Source organism: Fistularia commersonii, chromosome 20 (assembly GCF_037954325.1).
Source record: "Fistularia commersonii isolate RoL2024-O1a breed Wild chromosome 20, RoL_Fcom_v1.0, whole genome shotgun sequence".
NCBI lineage: Eukaryota > Metazoa > Chordata > Actinopteri > Syngnathiformes > Fistulariidae > Fistularia > Fistularia commersonii.
Genome location: NC_141303.1, coordinates 12,329,113 through 12,351,173, shown reverse-complemented (window position 1 = coordinate 12,351,173; position 22,061 = coordinate 12,329,113). Strand labels below are relative to the sequence as shown.

The following is a 22,061-nucleotide window of genomic DNA, read 5'->3' as shown; positions in this document are numbered from 1 at the left end:
TCACTGGCTCTCTGAGAGCTGCTGCTTTGAGAAATAAACACACCATGCTGTTTGATTAAAGCGAACTACTTATGATCTGCACTGCGATGTGCTGGTCAAGTCAATTAAAACAAAATGAGCTTAAAACTGCCAGAGAAGTGATGAAATGTAATGGCAGTGGGCAGAGGATGAAACACACGCCCAAGTGGAGAATGACTTGATGAAGAGGTTGCGAAATATATCGTGTGTCATTGCGGGCCTTGAAATGGGAACCTTATTTATTCATGCGTGCTTTTAGAGATCCAAACCCTAACCCTGCATGACAAACACAACACTCGAAAATCACTTGTATTGCATATGGGAAATGTGATATTTGCAAAAACACATGTATAATATTCAGATATTTCACCTCAAATGCACAAATCTGTGCTCCCAGAAAAAGGCAGCACTCCAAAAAAAAAAGCACACCCATGCTCCAAACACAACACACTCTCATGTGCATGCCATGTCTTTTACCAGCGACTTGGGCCTGTACGCTGCCCTCGGGCAACCCCCTGTGCGAGACACCCCCCCCCATCTCTTCTGCACAGCTTCTATGGGAACGCGTTCCACCGGGCGCCTTGTCTCTCGTCTCTCAAAACCTTGGCGACGAAGGTCACAGAGTCGGCCCACGAAGCCGGGCCGACAGATACACCGACCCTCGCCGTCGCAACGTTGAGCCATAGAGCCATGAGGGTTGCAGCGACAGGGCACACACTCCTGACGCCCAGAATCCCACCAGCAATTAGGCTGGACCAGAGGGTTTGGGGGAAGGGGGGGGGGTGGAGGGGATGTTAAACATTACACCAGAGTTAAATGAAATACATAAGCACTATTTTAAAAATCCAATAACTAACAACGAAATTCTTTCATTCTTTTAAAGGAATTAATATGTAAAAAACCCTGAATCTAGGGGGTTTGGATAAGATTACGCATGTGCAATTGGATTGAGGAAATCTGACTTCAAAATAAAAAGCTGGACGCAAAGTGAGAGCGATATTTACCGTATAAAGGAGTATATAATGGGTTAGCAAAATGTGGATGGCAGTATTTAGAAATAATATATCACAGTCTTAATGAAGAACCGCAGGTGAGCAAAGATAAAACAACACAGTATTTGTATGACTAAAGGCATGAACACATGACTGTAAAAATGAAATCTGATTCAGCGATTCAGGTGATGTGGATTTGTGAAAATGTACTCCATGTAAAATTACTATATTTCTATACATCTGAACAGAGATTTGGAACTGGGCCAGTTCATTCATTCTTTTAATCACAGCTACCGATGTAAATAAAAACAGCTTCATGGATTGGCTTAACATGTTCTCTGGATTTCAACTCAGCTGCAAAACTGATCTCAGCAGTACAAAGAGGAACTTTGTTGAGCATAGCTCCTGGTAACGTACCCAGTGTTTAAGCAAATTTCTGGAGTCCCCAAACTTCAACTCTACAATCTAACTGGAAAACTTTTTACTTCCCTCAGGAGATTCATTACACCAGCACCAAAGGAAGTCCACGTCTAAAGTAAATTGTAATACCGTTGCATAGAAATGGCCCTTCCAACAGCAGAAATGTTAAAAAAAGAATAAAATAAACTGGATTTTTATCAGTAGCAATAAGAAAGTACATTCCCATCATTAATCATAATAAAAATATGATTTGGGTTTAAAATGCTGAACGAGAATAGTCGACAATAATGTAAATATTATAGAACATCATAAGGTAACCAGCAGGTAGGGGTAAAAGTTATTAGCATAAGTAAGAATACTCACCATACACTTGTCGCATTGTTTTCCAACCACGTGTTCTTTGCATTTACACTGGCCTGTCTCCTTGTTGCAGATATTGGAAACCGAACCATTGGTATGGCACTGACAGGCTGTGGGTTGGATGAGGGGAGGAAATATTAAATGGGTAAATAATACTTAGCTTTGTTGCCAGTATGTGTGTGTGTCTTCTTTGATTGTATTTCTTGGATGACTTTAGCTTCAACTAATCTTTGTGTGTTTAAATCCAACTCGGTAAAGAAGACAATTCCACACATGCCAGTCAACCCTTTAGATGTACAATTAAAAGCCGTAGCCTCGCAGATCCCACCTGACAGATGGGCTGTCATATTCAGACACACAAATGCATGCAAAAAAGCAGACAGTCTAAAGAAATGAGTCGCCTACGTCACGTGGTTACACATGCACTGACAATCTTTTTTACCTCCTGCCATTCCCTTGTGTTACATGTATAAAGAGACAGAAGGGCTGACCTTGGTGTGGGATGAGAATGTGTGAGAAAGGGGTACAGCAGATGTCTACACACACAACCACGCAGGAATATGCAGAGGCATGTAAGAAACACAATACATTGATTGCTGATTCGCACACAAAAGCAATGAGGCATGCAAACCATCCCACACATACAGACGAAGCGCACACCTACTCACTTGTACATAAAAAGTACTGACAGGGTAAAAAGAAAAACAAAACAAAACAAGATGCACATACACTTATATGTATATATGTGTATTATAAAATATGTATTCGGACATATAGAAAATACGTAGAAGGGTAGGAGTCAACCCTCTTGTTTTACACACACACACACACACACACACACACACACACACACACACACACACACACACACACACACACACACACACTCAGACGGAGCCTCTCAGCCCTCAAACATCACCTTTCAGGAACCATCTGGAGTCTGTTCTGTCGTTTGCCACAATGTACATCTTGTGCGATAAAATGCTCCTTCTTGTTCCGCTTTTGTCCGCGGCGGCCCACAATTGCCGAGTTAACTTTTCTTTTTTTTTTCGTTTTTTTTTTTTTTTTTTTAAACACAAAATACATTATGTTCTGTTACCAAGCAATAAGCAATTTGTCATATCAACATGGTGCAGGGAAAGCTATCCTGCATCTAATCTATATCCTAATAGCAGGCATTGTGCAGTCTTTTAAGTACCCCGCGCAGGGCGTACAAACTGCAAATGGAATACACACTCAAGGTTAACAAGCGTACACAGAAGTGAAATGTTCAGCTGTAATCTCACTGCACAGATATGATTCAAAGGGGATTTCAAGGGGAGTGGATTGTCGGACCTAGACTAGTTCTTCAGTCAAAAATGTGTTAGTGTGTGTGTGTGTGTGCATGTGTGCATTTTCTTGTGCTGACTGTTGAGGCTTCGACATATAGGAGAATCACAAATGAGAAAATATACCATACGTTTCGTTATTTAGTTCAGATGAAATGTACTCAAAATTATATCCTGGGATTTTCCATAAGGAATGTGCACAACATTAAGTGTTGCAATGTGGTGCTTTTATTTTTTATTTTTTATTTTTTTCCACTCCGAAGCAAATTGATTGTTAGGCGTTGCGGAGGTCTCCAGAGGCTTCATTGATTTTCCTCATGATATATCTTTGAAACCTACATGGTAATGGTGATGATGTTGGTGATGGTGGTAGTGTTGTGTGTGTGTGTGTGTGTGTGTGTGTGTGTGTGTGTGTGTGTGTGTGTGTGTGTGTGTGTGTGTGTTTGGAGGGGGGTTACATTATTGAATCACTATATATACTTTGTTGACTAGACAAAGAGTGCAAGTCATTTATCTTTTCAAAAGCTTCCAAAAGACCTCCCCTGCTATGAAAATGAACTGAAGCAATTTTCTTCATTTTATTGCTTGGCAAAAAGAAAAGGACGAAAAGACTTTGGCTGTCGCCAAGATTACTTGTAATATCAAACCGCCATTTTTCCCCCAACTGGATTAAGCCGAGTCATTATTCGTCCAAGACACAAAATGGCTGCAAACGAAATTGTGGTAAATGGGAACTTTGACATCAAAAGAAAAAGTGAAGGATTTCTGGAGTCTAATAGAGCACAAATGGACTCGACCTGAACTCTCCTACTCCACTCAATAAAATTCATTAAGACTAGGAGTGATAAGGAGAGCGAAGTAGACGAGAGCAAGATGGACAGACAAAAAGCAGGAGAGAGTTATTGTGTTTTAATAATTCCTGATGGTCTTTTGTCATTTGCACAGGATCAATAGCAAACCCTCCATCTCCTGGACACGAGCAGCCAATGAGCACTGTGGTAAAGCAATCGATCAGGCTGATTAATCAATAACCATTTAGCTGGGTGGAGAGGGAAAACAGCTACAGAACAATGAACTATCAAATATACATTAATGCCCCGTGTCAGCCTGTCTCTCTGCCTTTGTGCTTCTTTGTGAGATGTCTATCTGATTAACTGTCTTTCTGCCATTCTTCCTTCAAGTATGAAAACTTTCATCATCGGTGGCCAATTTCATGATGGTTTTCACGAACGGACGCGGCCATTCTCTCGTAATCTTTTATTTTCTACCTGTTTACTTTTTATAAGAATAGTTAATTGCTTTTTTTTCTCGCTCTCATGCACAGCTGGCTGTCAGTGGGCTGCTCCGACATCACACCATCTGCTTCACGACTGACAGTCTCTCACACATATACAAACACACACACACGCAAGCAAGCACACACACACACACAACACACACACACACATGCACACACTGACCAGCTCACCCAACCACTCAATCACCCACAATCCAACCCAAACACTCTCTCACACACACACATACATGTGTGTGTGTACATACCTACAAAAATATATGATATTATATATATATACACACATATATATACACACACACACACATATATGTGTATATATGAATATGAAACAATGTGTAAAATATTGTATAAATATAGTATATTAATTATGTAAACACACACACACATACACACACACATATATATATATATGTACATATATAATATATATATAAACAATATATATATAAACACACAATGATTTCATGAACAGATACACTTTATTGTTTAGGCTAAGTATGACATTGAACTTTGAGTGGCTTTTAAAAATGTTATTTTGTAATGCTTGCGTCTTTGTCTGAAAAACCCGATTTATTAAAAAATATAACAACAGCATTTAATTTAATTTTATCTTATTTTATCTATTTTTTCTTGAGTGTAGAGATTTTCTAAATAAAAATGACCATACACATGCCACTTTTATTCTGAAACTGTGTTTCAAGGTCTTCTTATGCGTATGTGTTATGGAAAAGCGTGCTGCGCACACTTTTGTGTACCACCACAGGGAGTCCTCACAAGTAGCCATTTCCAAAGCAGGCTTCTACTGTAACTCAAGGGATAACTGAAGTCAGAGTGGTCTGTGACTGAATAATAAAAAGCCCAAACAACAAAAGCTACCTGTCATAATAAAATCTTATCCTAGCAAATGGACTTTGCTTATTTTATTGCTTACACTCCTTACTTACGCTGGCAGTTTTTCGCTGCGATGGCATCTCCGAAGTAACCCTCGGCACAACTGTCACACGTCACGCCAGCGTATCCTTGGCGACAATGCAGACATTTGCCTGTAACTGGATGGCAGCTGTCAGGTACGGATAAGTCCAGGTTACCATGACAATCGCAAGACTGACAGGAGTGTCCTGGTACTGTGGGTTGACCAAAATATCCATTGGAACATCTGTGAAGCATCAGGAAAAGACAGTCAGGTCAAGTTAGATGTGATTTATATGTCACAAAATCACAACACTGTTGTCTTAGGACACTTTCCATGTGGAGAAGGTCTGGATCACACTCTTTAAAATGATTGACAGAAACCCGACATTCCCCCATGAGCAAGCACTTGGCGATTATGGTGAGGAAAGATTGTGGATTGTGGTTTTTTACCAGGTGGGAAAACCTTGGACGGATCCCAGCTTAATGTCAGCGGGTTTCTCTCTCAACTGATGACCTATTTAAATTACTGCCCACTTGATATATTGATTAAATACTTGTACACATAAGAAAATGCTGCATTCAGTTTAGGGGATCCCCCACTTTCTTTTTAAAGTGGAAAACATTTCCCATTGCGGGCAGCACACAACTTGTGCTTCTCTCCTTTCTGAAATTCCACCTGCTAAATTATAAACCAAAACAAAGCAGTTATCTTACATTGTGCCATGAATGATTTGGCGATGGAAGTGATGTCCAAGCTACTTTTGTCACAGTTTCAAGCAGGCCTGGACAGTGTAGCCCACAGACTGAATGAGAAAAGTGGATGACTATCATTTTGAAGCCTTAATTTCTGCATCATATGAGATTGTAGAGGAGTAACAGTTCAATCATTCAACTCCTGAATGTCCACTCTACCAGTGGACATGTAGTTTTGTCAGGTCGCTAAAATTAGGGATCTTCTTTATGGTCTAGTCTGCGACAGAACCAATATAAATACACATTATGCTTCAATTCATTCTTAAAATAATATCTTATAATTATGTTAATTCTTCATTAGGCATGCATGTTTCCTGTGGGGGGTGGCACTGACATTTTTCTTGAACATTGCAATGGTAAAGTAAATAGAATAAGAAAATTCACAAAAAAGTTACATATAACGTCATTAAAAATGGAAAACACTTGAGCAAGGACAATAACTTGGAGTTAAGCTGAAACTCAGCAGAAATAAGGCCACATGAAATAAGAAGAGACAACACAAGAGGAGGAAAAAGACAGAAAAGGTGTGGACGGCAATATAAGAATATCATTGTACAGGGAAACACGTTTTCACACTACATATGTCAATAAACACTTTGAATCTTGAAGAGAGGACAGGAGAGGAGAGAAGTGGAGAGGAAAGGAGAGAAGAGAGAAGAGGGGGGGCTCTCTGGAAGAAAAATTGAATTTAGAGAGGTAGGAAAGAAAGGACAAAGAGAGAGAAAGAGTCAAGAGCAGTCATTATTACCACTGACCCTCCCTGGTACTCAACAGAGCTGGTATATTAGCCTTTGAGTGTGTGTGTGTGTGTGTGTGTGTGTGTGTTGAAGTGCGGCTCACTCTGTAGGTGTGTATGTACGTGTCTCTGTGTGCGTATTGTTGTTATTCAAGTGTTCTCGCACTTTGCTGTTGATTTGTATGTAGCCCTTCAGTGTGTCGTCCTCATCAAGTGGGAAATAGTACTTATTGAGGAGAGAAGGCAAGTGCGTGTGTGTGTGTGTGTGTGTGTGTGTGTGTTTGTGTCATTTACAAGATGAACTCACTCTCCTATTGTAATCTCTTCAATCTGTTCTACTATGTGTGCAGTTTCATTTTAAATAGTGCCTGAAGAGGAAGTAAAGTTATTTATAGACAAGTCCAGCGAGTGTGAAGGAGGGGGTCGGACACCTGGTCAAAACCATCTCAGTGTGCAGGGAGGCTGAGCGCGAGTGGAATAAAGTTACTGAAAGAGAGAGAGGTCAAGGCGAAGTCCTGAGTATTTTTACTTTTATTAGCGGGCTGTGAGCAGGGTGATTTGAAAACATTTTGTGATAATTTTCTTTCCTTTGTCACTGTTTAACATTGAAATTTTATGGACTGTCAGGAAGCAAAAAAATGGGATTTGTGCAAAAATGGGATTTGTGCACTCCCGCATTTTACACAAAATCCGGGAGTGTTTAACAACAGGGTTCTATGTCATGTTTATCTTCTCCGCAAAATGTGATCTCAATCAAATGACATGCTAAACTAAATCCTAAATAACCAGAGAAAATGAGGTGTGGCATTATGCATGTGTCTAGCTGATGCAGTCAGTCTTGCTTCTCTCGAATTAAAATAAATAAAAAAGAAATGAAAAAAACTTAATGAACTCAGTCATCAGAGAGTCTGCTGGTGTAAAGTGAGCCTCAGGTGGAGTGATTTTACTGCCCCTGAAAACACATTAACTGTAGGAACAAAACAAATACAGGGCAGTATAGCAATGATTGTGCTTTTTAAAGCCTCAAGATCTGCTGATCAAAGTCTCATCCTTCTTTCTCTCTCTGTCTTTTGCCTTTGAAAAATGTATGTGCATATATACTGAATATGTACATTGATAGGGGGCTAGATCAGTGGTCCCCAAACTACGGCCCGCATCCACATTTTGCCCGGCCCCTGAACGATACTAGAGATGCATTATGATGTCATAATCATAATGCAAGTAATAATACAAATATAATCATAATGAAATCTATTGGGGTAAAATCCATTCCACATCCATACTGTTAGTGAAATGTGTTGTGTTGGTATCAGTTCGGTTTCATAGCCTGCTTGCTTTCTGGTTTTCACAGTGAATTTGATATGAGAGAGCTGCAACAGTTATGTCTACAAGACAGTTAATGTTACTTGGTCTTTTTTGGGGGGAAAAACTTGAAAAGGGTTATTTGGTTATTGTTTATATCAAAAATGGTGTTACTTATTTCATTAATAATGTTGTTATTTATTTTCTGATTTTTTTTTTCCTGTCAGGATCCCAGAAAGGGTAAATCTTTGGTTATGTGTGGCTTTCTGGAAAACAAAAAATTTGTACGTTTAGACACCTCTGCGCACTTGTCGCACTTTTTGTTACAAACTGGCCCGGCCCCGTCAGAGAAGGGAAAAGTTATTTGGCCCTTGCAGGAAAAAGTTTGGGGACTCCTGGGCTAGATAGATAGATAAAAATGGGGCATACAATGACAACAAGCTATAGAGATCTTTAACAGCAGGTTCAAATACTGCACCGCATTAAATTTTTTCAGATCGGTAATCACTTGCAAAGACATAAAAAAAAAAAATGCAAAAGATGAAAGAGCTGGAGTCGAGCATCGTCTCTTTCTCTCTTCAGAAAAGGAATGGACCTGTGACCTTGCTCTGCGGCAATGTTATCCTCTTCAAACTGATGTGCATCGTGACTCTCAGCTGATTCTTTAACTTCACTTGAACTGTCTTGTTTGTGCGCCATCAGAGTCTTCTTGTTTTTATTACTGCCTCTTATTTCGTCTTTGCTGTCTGTCTTCATTCGTGTGCGCATGTGCTTCTTGTTAGAGGCATCATTGTGGCATCCAGCTATCTGCCTCTCCCCTGTGACTGGAAATGATCATGCAATTATTTGCAGAGGTACAAGTACTCTGAATTTTACTGATGCAACTAATTCTCTTTTTTTTTTTTTTTTTTTTGAAAGAAGCACACTCTGAGCATATTGCATTATTTCAAGCGTATTACATAGTGAAAGAGAAGACATAATTCTGCCTCATGGAAAGCTGAAGAACAAGGAAACAGCATTTTGAGAAAGTAGAGTCCACATTAACGGACAAACAACATGCTTTGAGGTAGAACAACATCTGGAAAAGCAAACCTTAAAAATCACTAATAAGGCCTCACAACAGTGTTTTAGTTGACTTTTCTGATCAGCGGCGGCATTTAAAAAGCTTTCGGCTGAATTGAAAATGAATGTTTAAGGACGGGAAATTGAAAAAGCAGAATCACTTAGCCGCGAGTGGATGGTCTATTATCATGGGCGGAATGGAGAAGCTTATTTTGCTGAAGCCCATAATACAGACAAATTGACGCATTACAATTAATTACCAGCACCACCAACAAAAGCATGCCAGATAATGAAGTGTAATGGCAGGTAGTGTGAAGCAGGTAGCAATTAGACTAAAAGAGCAAACTACAACCGCCTGCTGATTACCTTTTTTAATAAAGCCATTAGCAATAAGATATTATTTCACACTGTGTCAGCTGTTATGTGCTCACAGTCATTGTTTTGACCAAGTCTTTTTTGCCACTGCTCTCCATCTGACTTCCCTGCCAGCCTGTCTCCCACCATTTGACTGGCAGCACCACTTAAAATGAACCAAATAATAAAACATGAATTTTCTACTGGTTCATCTAGACACTTGCCAGTGTGCACAGCATCAAGCACGTATATCAATTAAAAAAAAAAGCCTCTTCAATGATCATGTGTTGATCTTTTAAATACTGAGATTATATCATTTCACACAGTGGAAAAATTAGCAGAGAAAATGGATACAATCTAAAGAAATTATTTACAATTGTGCTCTATTATTGATAGAGGATGTATTCTTATGGGTCATCTAGCCATAAGAGGCTAGTCAGTATAGCTGGGATGTATTGCTAGGTTGGAGACACTATATATATTCTACATAAATGAAAAAAAATTACAACAAGCAAATAAAACTGAAATGACAGCCTGTCACTCTGACCTGCCCAGAGGCAAACGAGTTTTATAAAAAGACTAAAAGCCAGGCAGAAAGATTCTGCTGTGGACAGCAGGGCCAAGCATGCAGACTATGCAGGACACAGAGCTCAGACCCCATGTCGCTTTTGAATGGTGACATGGAAGTGCAACTTGGGGCGAGCTCATAAAGGCAGATTCTCTGACTGAAAAGAAGCCGCTTTCACAGCCGGTGAAACGGAATGCGGCAAACAGAAAATGCAGCTAAAACCTCATGCAGAGATTTCATCAAATCTATGAATTCATTATTGTCTGACCCACAGTGAATCTTGCTACGCTACCAACAGTGCTAAAAGATAATAAAATCAGCCGAACGTTTGCAGACAGGTAGCAGAATAGTGCTGGCATAATTTAGGAAAAAATAGGAAAATGAATGGGTATTTTGGAAAATTGCTCAGACAGGATTGCTTGTATATGAAACACGTGCCTCTTTCAATCTATATCTGTACCAGAAACGCCACAAATTCAAAGTTTTGCAACAAAAAAGCTTTATCTCTCTAAGTAGTGCTTGTCAGAAGTACGAGGCATTCGCCCGACAGCTCCAATCTAAAGAAATACTGAATACTGAGTCCTCAAACACAGGGCGGTTGGAAGTTCCACCTCAGTGCATTGCAATAGCTAAAATGTCTGGGTGGAGAAACACTATATTTACTCAGACCGTGACATCAGCCGACAGCATAGACCGGAGTTTTCACAATGCTGGCGTCTCTGAGTTTGGACTCATTAAGCCCAGGTTGATAAAGACGCTCACAGCTGATGGAAAGAATGCCGGCCGAGTGATGAGTTCACACAGAGAGACACTGCCGATGAGCAAGAGAGCGATAAGTTTTATAAAAAACTTGCTGTTTCCATGACTTTATCTCATGTTGTATCTGATATTGGTAATAAGTACAGCTAAGAGGATGTTGGGTTAAAAGAAATGCACAAAGGCGATTTGTGTAAACGGACACCTGAGGCCTTGGATTCTTCTATATTAAAGTTTTTTTCACAAAATATGTTTTTTTCAGTTTCAATTGTGCTTTTTCTGAGGTGTACAGAATTTTGATCATCAATTTTTGCTTTATATTTGTCAGAGAGAGAAAGAACCAGCAACGAGGACCAGAAAGAAAATGACTAGAAAGTTGAAGCTTGGAAGACTCTCCTTTAGGATTAGCACACCCACGCAGACGTTCAGTTACGTTCCTTCCATGCCGATGTCACGGATCGGCCATGAGACAAACATAGCACAAAACGACACGCTGAGTCTAAAAATAAGAGATTTAAAAACCCTGAGATCAACAAAGATGTTAAGTTGCCGCTCTTTATTAATTAAACCAAACTTTATTTTCATGTGTGTGTGTGTGTTACCTGTCACATCGTGCTCCAGTGTATCCGGGCTGACACTGGTCACACTGCAACTCCCCTTGCTCGCTCAGGTGGCAGGTGGGGCTGAAGCTGTTGTTGTCGAGATGATGTTGTTTTTGTTGAAGTTGCGGAAGGATTCCGTAATGTTGTCCCACGGCAGAGAGGGGACCGAGGAGGAATAGGAGGAAGAGGAGAGGACAGAGGTTGGTCAAGACCATTGTTGAACTCCGCATACACCTGTGTCCCTTCTTTCACACTTTAATCCTTGCATTCACACTCCTAAAGTCGCATGAACCCTTTACTTCCTCTCTCGCTCTCTCTGTGTTTCACATCGGTCTCTACAACCAGCCCTGGGATTTGAAAACATTGGCCAATATAGGATACGCCAAATGAACTGGGGACAGAGAGAGAGAGGGAGAGACAGACAGAGAATTGCCCTCCCACTTCCATGATCTATACATAGTTCTGCTGGCTCAGGTTCCAGGCCCCTGACTGGCCCACTAACTGTGGGTTAGTTACAATGAGATATTCTAGCACATTAAGTGACAACTGTTAAATAGCAATATTTGTTCAAAAAGTAAATGAAAAAACTTATAATGTGATGAATAACTATATTTTCATACTCACAAATGGCTCACAAAGTTGTTTAAATACTGGTTCAATATTCTGTTAATGGTAAATAACTGGAAAATACATGTTAAAAAAGTAATGTGAAGCGCTTCTTTAGTATATTTGCAGATTTAGTAGTGAATAGATAGATATGTAATATTGTATATTAAAGATGATAACTGCCATTATTTAAAGTCATAGAGAAGGATAACGGTTGTTTTTGTTAGCCTGGGCAATTATATTTTGGGCAAGTGTTCGTAGTTATTCAGATATGAAAAAAAAATAAATTAAAAGACAGCATATTGAGCCATAACAAAGCGTGAAAGAGATTTTCAAAAGTTTTGAAAATGTCACTTCTATATCAATAAGGAATCTTCTGCTGTGATGAAGGAATACCTTTGACAGGATTTTTTTGGTCTTTTTTTCTCAGATTAGCTAAACATGAAGTAGAAATTAATATTGCACAAAGAGCCATATTCAAACATAGAAAAAAAGCATGAATTACCGAATGAGTAAATGAATGACTGGACGGCAATGAATATATTCCTATCGATTCCTAATGTAAATACAAAATATGAATATGAGATATTAGATCATGAAAAGACGGAGGAAGTTGGCGGGTGCAGTCTGACTGGCCCTGCAGGCTGAGGAACAAATATTGTTGGGGGACCGGCTTTGCTGAATATCCGGACAAGGGAGCTTTTTTCAGGGTTTGAGAGAAACCGAGCCTTCATGCTATTATTACTGCCGGAGTTAGAGGAAGAGAGAAAGTTGAAAGTGTCGAGAAACACGGGGGGTGGGGGGGGGGCTTTATTTTACTCGTTCTTTATTTTTACCTCTCCCTTAGGCATGATGAGTCATGACTCGGTGGACATTCTCAGCTGTCGCTGCCCCTTTGTGTGTGTGTGCACAAGCGTGTGTGTGTGTGCTTGTGTGTGTTTTTTAATTGTGGAGAAATTCGAGAATTTGATACGTAGCATCTCTCCCTGGTCATCCAGGGAAACTGCAGATGCACATCAGGGGAGCCAGTTTGTTATAGAGATCCACAGAGACTTCTTTGTAGTTGAATTCTTTGTGGAATACCACTTTCTGTGAATGTCATGACTACACTATTACGAGGATGACGAAGCGGCCATCTCTGCGGTACCTTCTACAGACAGAGGATGCATCAGAGAGGATACAATGGTTGATGAGATGGCTGCAAGAGAACACCAACACAGAAAACCGGAGCCACAGACTCACAGGGATCAGAGTCAGGGAACGAGTCTGGAGTTGAAATTCAGTCATCTTGGTCTAATTAGATCCAGCATCCGGATAACTTACTTGTTGGTCGGCAAACTGAGTGGGCAAGTGCAGGGCAAACAGTCTGCGGCGGAGCCCCGAGTAGCGTTGCCATAGAAACCAGGTAGGCAGCTGTCACAGAATGGACCAGTGGTGTAGTGGGCACAGTCCTGTGGGGGAGGGGGGGGGGGTATATGTAAGAACGAAAGAAGTTAAGAAAGAAAAGCAGACAAAACATAGAATGACAGAATATACGATTGAATATAACACAGATCCAACCACACTTGCATTTGGTTTACGGCAGACTTGGGGGAAGTAAGACATTGCTTATCAGAAGTGTCACTCCCTCTAATTCACCCGTGCTTATCCTGCTCACGGGGGTCACAGAGCACTGGAGCCGATCCAGCTGTCATTGGCCAAGAGGTGGAGTTTAACCTGGATGGGTCAGCCATCAATCAAGGGGCCACATATAGAGACATTCGACCATTCACTCTCTTGTTCACACCTACGGACACTTAAGTCTTCAATAAAGACACTTAAGACGATGAAGACCTACTGACTGCTTTCAGACTGAAGAGTGGGAACATGGGGGTGGGCCCTACGGGAGAACTTGAAGACTCCACACAGAAAGACCTCAGCCGGAATGGAAACAGAAACCTTCTGCTTAACGCGGAAACAAAAATCAATTTTTTTTTCAACGGTAGGATTTCAATTAAGAGTGACATTGTGGCACACACACCAAAGGCCAACCCAACCCGAGTATTGCAGTAACTCAAGTGCTTTAGTTTTGTTTCTGAAGGGTTGGAGCACATGAGGAGAGTCTGTGAATGTCATCTAACACCTTTGTCTCAGGCAATGAACTCAATTCTGCCTTTTTATCTCTTTTTTTTTTTTTTTCTTATTCAGAAGACAATATTTTATGGCAACAATTAGATACCTGTAAACTGGTTTGGCATCACTGGTTGGGACTGCTGCTCCGTGAAAAAAAAAATGATAACATTTAGTTCACTTCCTTAATGAATTGCCAACTAACTTGCAACATAGACACGTTAGCCAACAACTCTAAACAACTTCACTCAAAAAAATCTTTGCAAAATCTTTGTTTACATCTTCGGCCGGCCCACTGGAGGTAGATGTAAACAGATCCCACTCGACTAGCTGACCTTGAATTGCTTACTTTAAACTGCGCTGGTAGCTGACAACAAAAACTCTAGTAAACTAAAAGAACACTCATTCACAAAACCAATATGTGAAGAATTGACACCCATGAGTGCCTCTTGTACAAATCTTGTCAAAATTACACACTGCTTTCAATAACTCCCAGGTTTTCAGATTATTTAGCAACCATCAGACAGCTGATCGATAAAGGAATACCTAAATGTTTTCAGTTGGATTACGGGGCTGAGCAGACAGCATGCCAGATACAGCGCATTGCAACCAAACTAATAAATGTGTACTCATTGAGGTGAGTAGTTAGTAGACAGTAGAAAAAAAATGAAAAAAAAAAACAAAAAAAAATTTAAACATTATGAATTGCTACTGTTGCCCCAGACTGTCCCAGTATAAGTAATTAGTGAGTGAACAACAGAAGGAGAGATAATCAGAAGGAGTTCAAGCTTAATGATGTGGCACAGTATGGGCATCACATCACAATTTATCACCATAGAAACCAAGCACATGGAGTTTACTGCATGAACAAAATGAGCTGTTTCTATCCTCACACAATTTGGCAATAATAAAAAGAAGTAAATAAAAGGCAACGGTGGAAGCCACGTGAATCACAGTGAATCACGATCAAAGATGACAGCAACTACTCATCCAATGGCCACTCTTCCATCAGGGTGTGTTGAAAGTGACACAAGAAAAATCTGATAACCATAAAGTACGGTCATTTTGGGTCTCGAAGAAGTGGCCCTACGCCCGAAGCCGATTTTGTTTGGTCTGCAGCCACCTAACACTCCCCTGGTTTGCTTCTGATGAAGCTCGAACTACCACCCCCTCTGCTGCCACGAGAATCTCCACCGGCAGATAATCAGTGTACTACTTTTTGCCCGGTGATATGATGATACTTCAGGGCACAACCCTGAACACACGCAGCGTGTGAACTGCAATTTTTCTGCTCTTCAATGTTACTTATATTCTTTTTCTCAGTTTTGAATGGGAGGATGGGTTTTTGTGTTGTTATTTCATCACTCTTAGAAGAGACGGTTGGCCCTAAGGTCTCAATATTTGATTTCTTCTGCTCCATCCCAGATTTAGTCTTCCCTTCCATGGAAAAAACCCAAAAACAAACAAAACTGTATGCTACACAAGGGTCAAACAACAGTACAACTTTGCAACAAAATAACATACGAATAAAAAACATCTCCCTTTTGAATTTAAGATATTGCTTACATAGTGTGCATCTGTGTGTGTGTGTGTGTGTGTGTGTGTGTGTGCGTGCGTATGATGGAAAGTAGCAATTTTCCTTGTTTAATTTGACAGACTTCGTCGTTTATTTTCAATACTATACCATTTTGCCTTCGTTGCTGCTGAACTGTGTGTAAGTTATGTTTTCAATCAGTTCCTTCTTACATCCAATAATACTACATATGCACATGTGCACATAAACCAAGAGGAACCCCAGAATAATTCAATTATTATTCAGTAATATAGCAGCAGACGGAATACACAGTCTCCGGGGAAGAAGTGTGTCTGGATCTACCTGACTACTTGTCACTGTGTGTGTGTGTGTGTGTGTGTGTGTGTGTGTGTTTGTGTGTATTGGTATGTGTGAATGTGCTTTATGAGAGAGTTAATGTCAAGCTGTCTTTCTCTCCGTCAGTGTTTACGAGATTTTCGAGAGAGAAAGTGAGAAAGAGAGCGAACCCACCCATCTGCCTTTTTCTGTCTTGAGGAGTTTGTGTTCTTATCCTGACATATTCCAGCATCCTCCTCATCTATAATGAAACATAACATGATAATACACAACCTAAAGTACAACCTGTGTTTGCGTGTGTGTGTGTGTGTGTGTGTGTGTGCGTGTGTGTGTGTGTGTGTGAAAAGCCTGAGGCAATGTGCAAACTGGGCAGTATAATTGTGTGTACACAGGTAGCCTGACATGTATGTGCTTACAACTCCAAATTAAAGTGGATCTAGAGTTCTAAAGAAAACACAACGCATTTTCTCAGAATAATTTGACTTTTCATTTTAATAAACTCCAATTGCCAGCTTACACACAATAAACTTCCAAAAATAGCTTTGATGGTGGTAGGGCTGTATGCAAATATATTTATACATATAGCCCTACCACCATTTGTATCATCTATATACGTGCATATATATGAAAATGTGGCTATATATAAATATGTGTGTGCGTTTGTGTGTGCGTGTGTATAGATTACAATAGAATAGAATAGAATAGAATAGAATAGAATAGAACTTTACTCAGTTCATATATATTATATATGGTATTCACTGAGTTTAGTGCATGTAAATATGCCAAGTATATACACCAATTGGGGATTGTTATCATGAATTGGTAACAACAGTATGAACCAGAAAAGGCGTAGTACTTTCCACAAAATTGATATTCGTTGATGATGATTGCTGAAGATTTAAGATATTTGACTCTCTTTTAGGGCAGCACGGTGGCACAGTGGTTAGTGTTTCCGCATCAGAGCACAAAAGATTCCCACAGGGGGCCCTTCTGTGTGGAGTTTGCATGTTCTCCCTGTGTCTGCATGTGTTACCTCCCATAGCCCAAAAACATGTAGCAGGTTAATTGGATAAAATATGCCAAGATGTGTGAATGAGAGAATCCTGGAGGAATTTCTTGAGCAGTTTGTAGGGTCTAGTAGGTGAAAAACCATGACATCTTGTACCTCAGATGCATCAAAAACTTTTGAGACTTCCACTCGGAGAACCACATGTGCTCACGATTACTTTTTCAAGCCTGGACAATAACAACATCACAGAATCCATCCCACGCACGTCTTTGCACAAAGGCTCCGAGGCATCTGGACCATCAACCCACTCTAAATGTGTTGTGATTGGAAAACATAGCATTCCTTTTTTTTTTTTGAAAGACATGGGTGCTGTGTGCTTTGAACCAAAGATGAAAAGGACTATCCAGATGGTTAACAGGAAAAAAAAAATGAACTCCAGGGTATGTCATGTTGCAACTATCTCTTCAATGGAAATCTGTACTTCTGAGCATCCTTCAGGAACCTTTGTGACCCTGAACCGATGCAAGCCGCAAATAGCATTTCAGACCCCCCCGTGCCATACGCGGATTCTGTTCACCCCCCCCCCCCCCCCCCGACTCTGTCAGCTGAACCTCTGCGGGTTCCTTCGAACAGGAAATTGGCCTATAACAAACAAACAATTCATATCGTGCAGCTCCTCATCCAGTTTGGCAATTATTAGCAACTGTTGGCAGTAGGTTACACCAAAAATACTCACCTGATCATTTATCACAAAACACTCGACAAGAAATAAGTGAATGAATGACAAGTATATCTCACCAGGCAGTGTCCTGTGAACTGGTCACATTCTGAAGCGTGTCCGTAACAGCGACAAGCTTCACACACACCGTTATACAGCTGCCCATTAACCCTTCGGAATCCAGGAATACAAGCCTGGAAGAAAACAATGCACACAATTGGATGTAAACCAGATATTGTAAGAGGATCAATGTTTTTCTGACCTCTGTGACTTCTTTATGAAAAGAGTTTCATTTGTGTGTGTGTGTATGTGTGTGTGTGTGACCGCAATGTCACACTGAACATGTTGTTGTCTGCCAAGGCAGTTTACTAGACTCACCTGAACACCTAAAAGACATATTCATCATCTTAAAAAAAGGCATGGATCAGTTTGTATGTGTATGTGTGTGTCAGTGTGTATATGTGTACATAGAGTGTGTGTGTCTCTACCTCACAGGAAGTTCCAGCATATCCAGGAGGACAAAAACACAGTTCCACAGCAGATGCCGTCCTCTCTCCCAGGGCAGAGGGATGACCCACCTGCATTGAGAATGAATTCAGTCTACACATCCACACACACACACACACACACACACATGCGCACGCCCACACACACAGAAATCAATGACATGGCAGAAATGACTGCATCCACCGCCACAATTTTTTTTTTGTATGAACTTTTGTATGAACTAAGTGCTACAGAAAATTCAACAGAAGAACATCAATCTGCACAGTTTTCTTTTTTAATACTTGACAATGTAACAGGAGTGTTTCACACTTTGTAGACGGTCGCTTGCAGCTGGTCTCACAGCTGGGGGTGTTAACTGTCAGGCTTGGAGGACCGGGTGTCAAGATAGCTTTTTGCGAACAACTTGGTAGAGAAATATTTTTCTGACGTGCCACAACAACACCAGAACTTGTGGATGAGCACCTAAACAATCAATTTAAAAGAATATTTATATTTCTATTTTTAAATGCTATTTCCACAATTAAACTGCGCACAAACTGATGTCAAAATGCATCATCTTCGCTGAAAATGCCCCAAAGTATAAAAATGCCCCTTTGCTCCAGTTTTATTTCCACAAACAAAGAGGCTGCAGACTTTTGCGTTGTCTGCACCATAGAGGCAGCCATTTGTCACAGTTAGTCATGTATTTACGTTTAGGTTTAGCACTGTTTTTCCAAGCATAATGAGGAGAGAACGATCATTTAAATAAAAGCCATCTTGGAATTAAGGTGTGTGGTCTGACCTTTTTAATGTACAATGTAATTCAATCATTTCAAATGTCAAATAAGTGTCAAAAAACTAAAACTGTCTTCATCACGAGTACAAGCAAACTTTTGTGAATTTATTGTCAAGAGGCTCCGGATTTAGATGATTTCCAATGATTTTCATGGTTATGTCTTAAAGATTTATGGATTATTCGTTGTTGTGAGTTCGTATCATATTTTCTATATTTATCTTTACTCACAATTTTCAGGACTTTTCAGGATAAATGACAGAGAAAGGGAGAGAGGGATCTCTACCTGTACACGGCGCTGGGCTCTGTGCTGTAAGAGGCTCTGACCATCACTCTGGTCACATTTGCTAAAACCGACAGGAAATCCCTCCGATTGATGGGCTGTCCAGCTTCAGAAAGCAAGAAGTTCTCTGGGAGGAGAGTGATGTGATTGGTGCGTGGTGAAGATGGGTAAACTGGTTGGCCAAACCTCCTATCAATAATCCTCATGCCACCACCCTGCAAGAGAGGAAAACTGTTGAAAATTATTGCAGCTTTACCTCTACGCATTCGGGAAAACTCTCTGTTCTCGGAAAGCAAATCTCTTTCACGATCTGATTGTCGTATTCAAATGATTTTGTAACAAAGCAGTGAGGGATGTGTCATTAGGTAATGAGCTGTCCTTCCCATCCATTTGAGTGGATTGAAAGCAAAGCAAATTCAGCTCAGCCATTATATCTGACTACATCTTGTTGAGAACAGATCAATAACATCCAGCAGCTTACAGAGTGACAACTAACAATGAGGGGAGTGAGAGAAAAACAGTGGGAGAGAAGAAAAAAGATTGTGAACCCGATAAACAATTAAATCAAATCTAATTGAAAGAGAGGAGATGGAAAACGGGACTCAAGTCACTGTCATGACTGTAAAGGGTCAAACATACAAAAAGAATGGAGGAGAAAAAACAACTCCAAAAAGAAAACAATCTTTTCATTCCTCACTTTGAGATTTTGATATAAATTTGCGCAGGTTTTTTTTTTCTTAATTTAATTAGGATTGGCACTAAATAATAATGTGATAGGTATTTATAGTAGTGGGATTGGTTCAGGCCCTAATTAAACAACAGCATACAAAATCATCATTAATGCAACTGTGCAAATGTCACAACATGAAAACAGCGATGTGTCATTTGAATAAAAACGAAAAGGAAGATCGAGGTAGATTATCTCAGAAATTTGTATTAAGACCAAATATTTTCTCGTGTGTTTTTACAGAAGATGGTTCCGTTTCTCCGGGAATGAATCTTGCCATTGTTATCATTGTCATAAAAATCTTATTTTTTTCAACAACGCCGATGGAGGCTGATTATGTGTGTGGAGGGTGGAGACAAAGAAACAGAAATCAACAAAGCTTTACAAACAAAGACAGACAGATTATTGTCTATTCATACACCCAAATAGTTGGACGATAGGCACATGCTTCTTCCTGTGTTTCATTGAACTAAACAACAGGCCGCATTAAAACTTGATGAACTGGTGCGAATAATGAATTGTGTATGTATGTGTGTGTTGTTGCATGTGTGTGTGAGTGTGTGGTGCATTGCAAAGGCGGTAGACAAAGGCTGAAACAGAGAAACGTGAAGAGGGAGTACACTGGATGACAGCGTGTAGGTGGTTAATTTTTGTAATCATCCCGAGCAGATTTTTTTGATGACAAGACCGACACTTGTCCTCCTCTCTTCTCCGTCCCTCCACCCGCCGCCACCTCCATCGCCATCCCCCACGTGCCCTCTTCACACTGACATTTCTTGAAGTAACACTTCCTCATTGGTCTCTTACTATCCATTCCCTTCCTTCCAATGAAGATGTTTCCCCATCCCCTTATTTACCAGGGGTTTATAGATGCAATGTGGTTGTTTCCTGGTCTGCATTAGTAGCAATAAGAAAAATAAGCTAGTTATATATAGTTTTGTTTTATTTTATTTTTTACTTCACTACATTACGTCATTCATTTACATTACATTTTTACATAGGACTTCAGTTGAGAACATATAATGGAAGAAATTCTGGAGAAAAAGAAGGTGTACTAACATTAATACACATAAATAGGAATCAATGAAAGCTCTGAGTTTGTAGATCGTTTGCATTTATCGACATCACGTTTATGAGAAAATGTAAATTTAAGTCAGAGAAAATCTAAGTTGACTATCACCCTGACTGGTTTTATTCCAATCTTCCTCCCATTCTAGAAAATATATCTTTTTCTCCTTCTACCTCAATTCCATCCCATCTTAACTTCCCTATCTCCTTCTTATCAATATTTTTGTCCAAGCTTCATTTTACTCAGCTTCCAAATTTACATCAGTTCACAATTTTCATTTCCCACAAAATATGCGTTGCTTTGTTTTCATGAAATTAACCCAAAAACCTTACATGATTTTACCTAAAGTAGAATGTGATCTGGGTACTCTCTTCCAATTGCATGATGATGCAGTTTATTATTTTTTAAACAATATATATCTCAATATATTGAACAAATGAAACTAGCTTTATTCTTTAAGCATTTCATTGGAAGCCGTGGGAAAATATTAACAAGATAATTTCTGTATGTGCGGGATGTGTGTGTGTATGTGTGTGTGTGTGTGTGTGTGTGTGTGTGTGTGTAAGCAAACATTGTTGCTTGATGACCTTAGTCAGTCAAATAGTTAAGTAATAGCTTTACTGCTTTGGTTATTGCTGCTATTTATCATATCGCAACTGGCTCATTATAACACAGAGGGAGGGGGAGAGAGAGAGAAAAAGAGACTCGATTTATTGCTGAGTTCATTTGTCTGCCAGCTATATCTGCGTAAGATTTGCTTATTGCTATTTAATTGACTTCATTTAGTAATTTTCAATATCTACAAAATCAGTGACCTGTGGGGAAATGAAACTAACAGAAGAGAAGATTCCTTCCTCCACAGGCTAGAAGCTGCTCCAAACCTTGATCAGGACCCTGAACATTTCATGGCTTTTCACAGCGGTATAGATCC

At 39.9% G+C, this 22,061-nt stretch overlaps 1 protein-coding gene across 1 annotated transcript in view; it reads right to left on the bottom strand.

The window, feature by feature from the left end:
• The window catches only part of lama2 (laminin, alpha 2), a 167,213-nt gene that overhangs the window by 67,545 nt on the left and 77,607 nt on the right, over window positions 1-22,061 (bottom strand). Inside the window, exons 16-23 of the mRNA XM_086166628.1 lie at window positions 19,338-19,549; window positions 18,261-18,372; window positions 17,853-17,966; window positions 13,390-13,517; window positions 11,461-11,547; window positions 5,360-5,571; window positions 1,794-1,900; window positions 496-768 (exon numbers count right to left, since the gene is read on the bottom strand). Coding sequence (XP_086022754.1) covers window positions 496-768; window positions 1,794-1,900; window positions 5,360-5,571; window positions 11,461-11,547; window positions 13,390-13,517; window positions 17,853-17,966; window positions 18,261-18,372; window positions 19,338-19,549 — 1,245 coding nt within the window. The remainder of the gene's footprint in view (window positions 1-495; window positions 769-1,793; window positions 1,901-5,359; window positions 5,572-11,460; window positions 11,548-13,389; window positions 13,518-17,852; window positions 17,967-18,260; window positions 18,373-19,337; window positions 19,550-22,061) is intronic.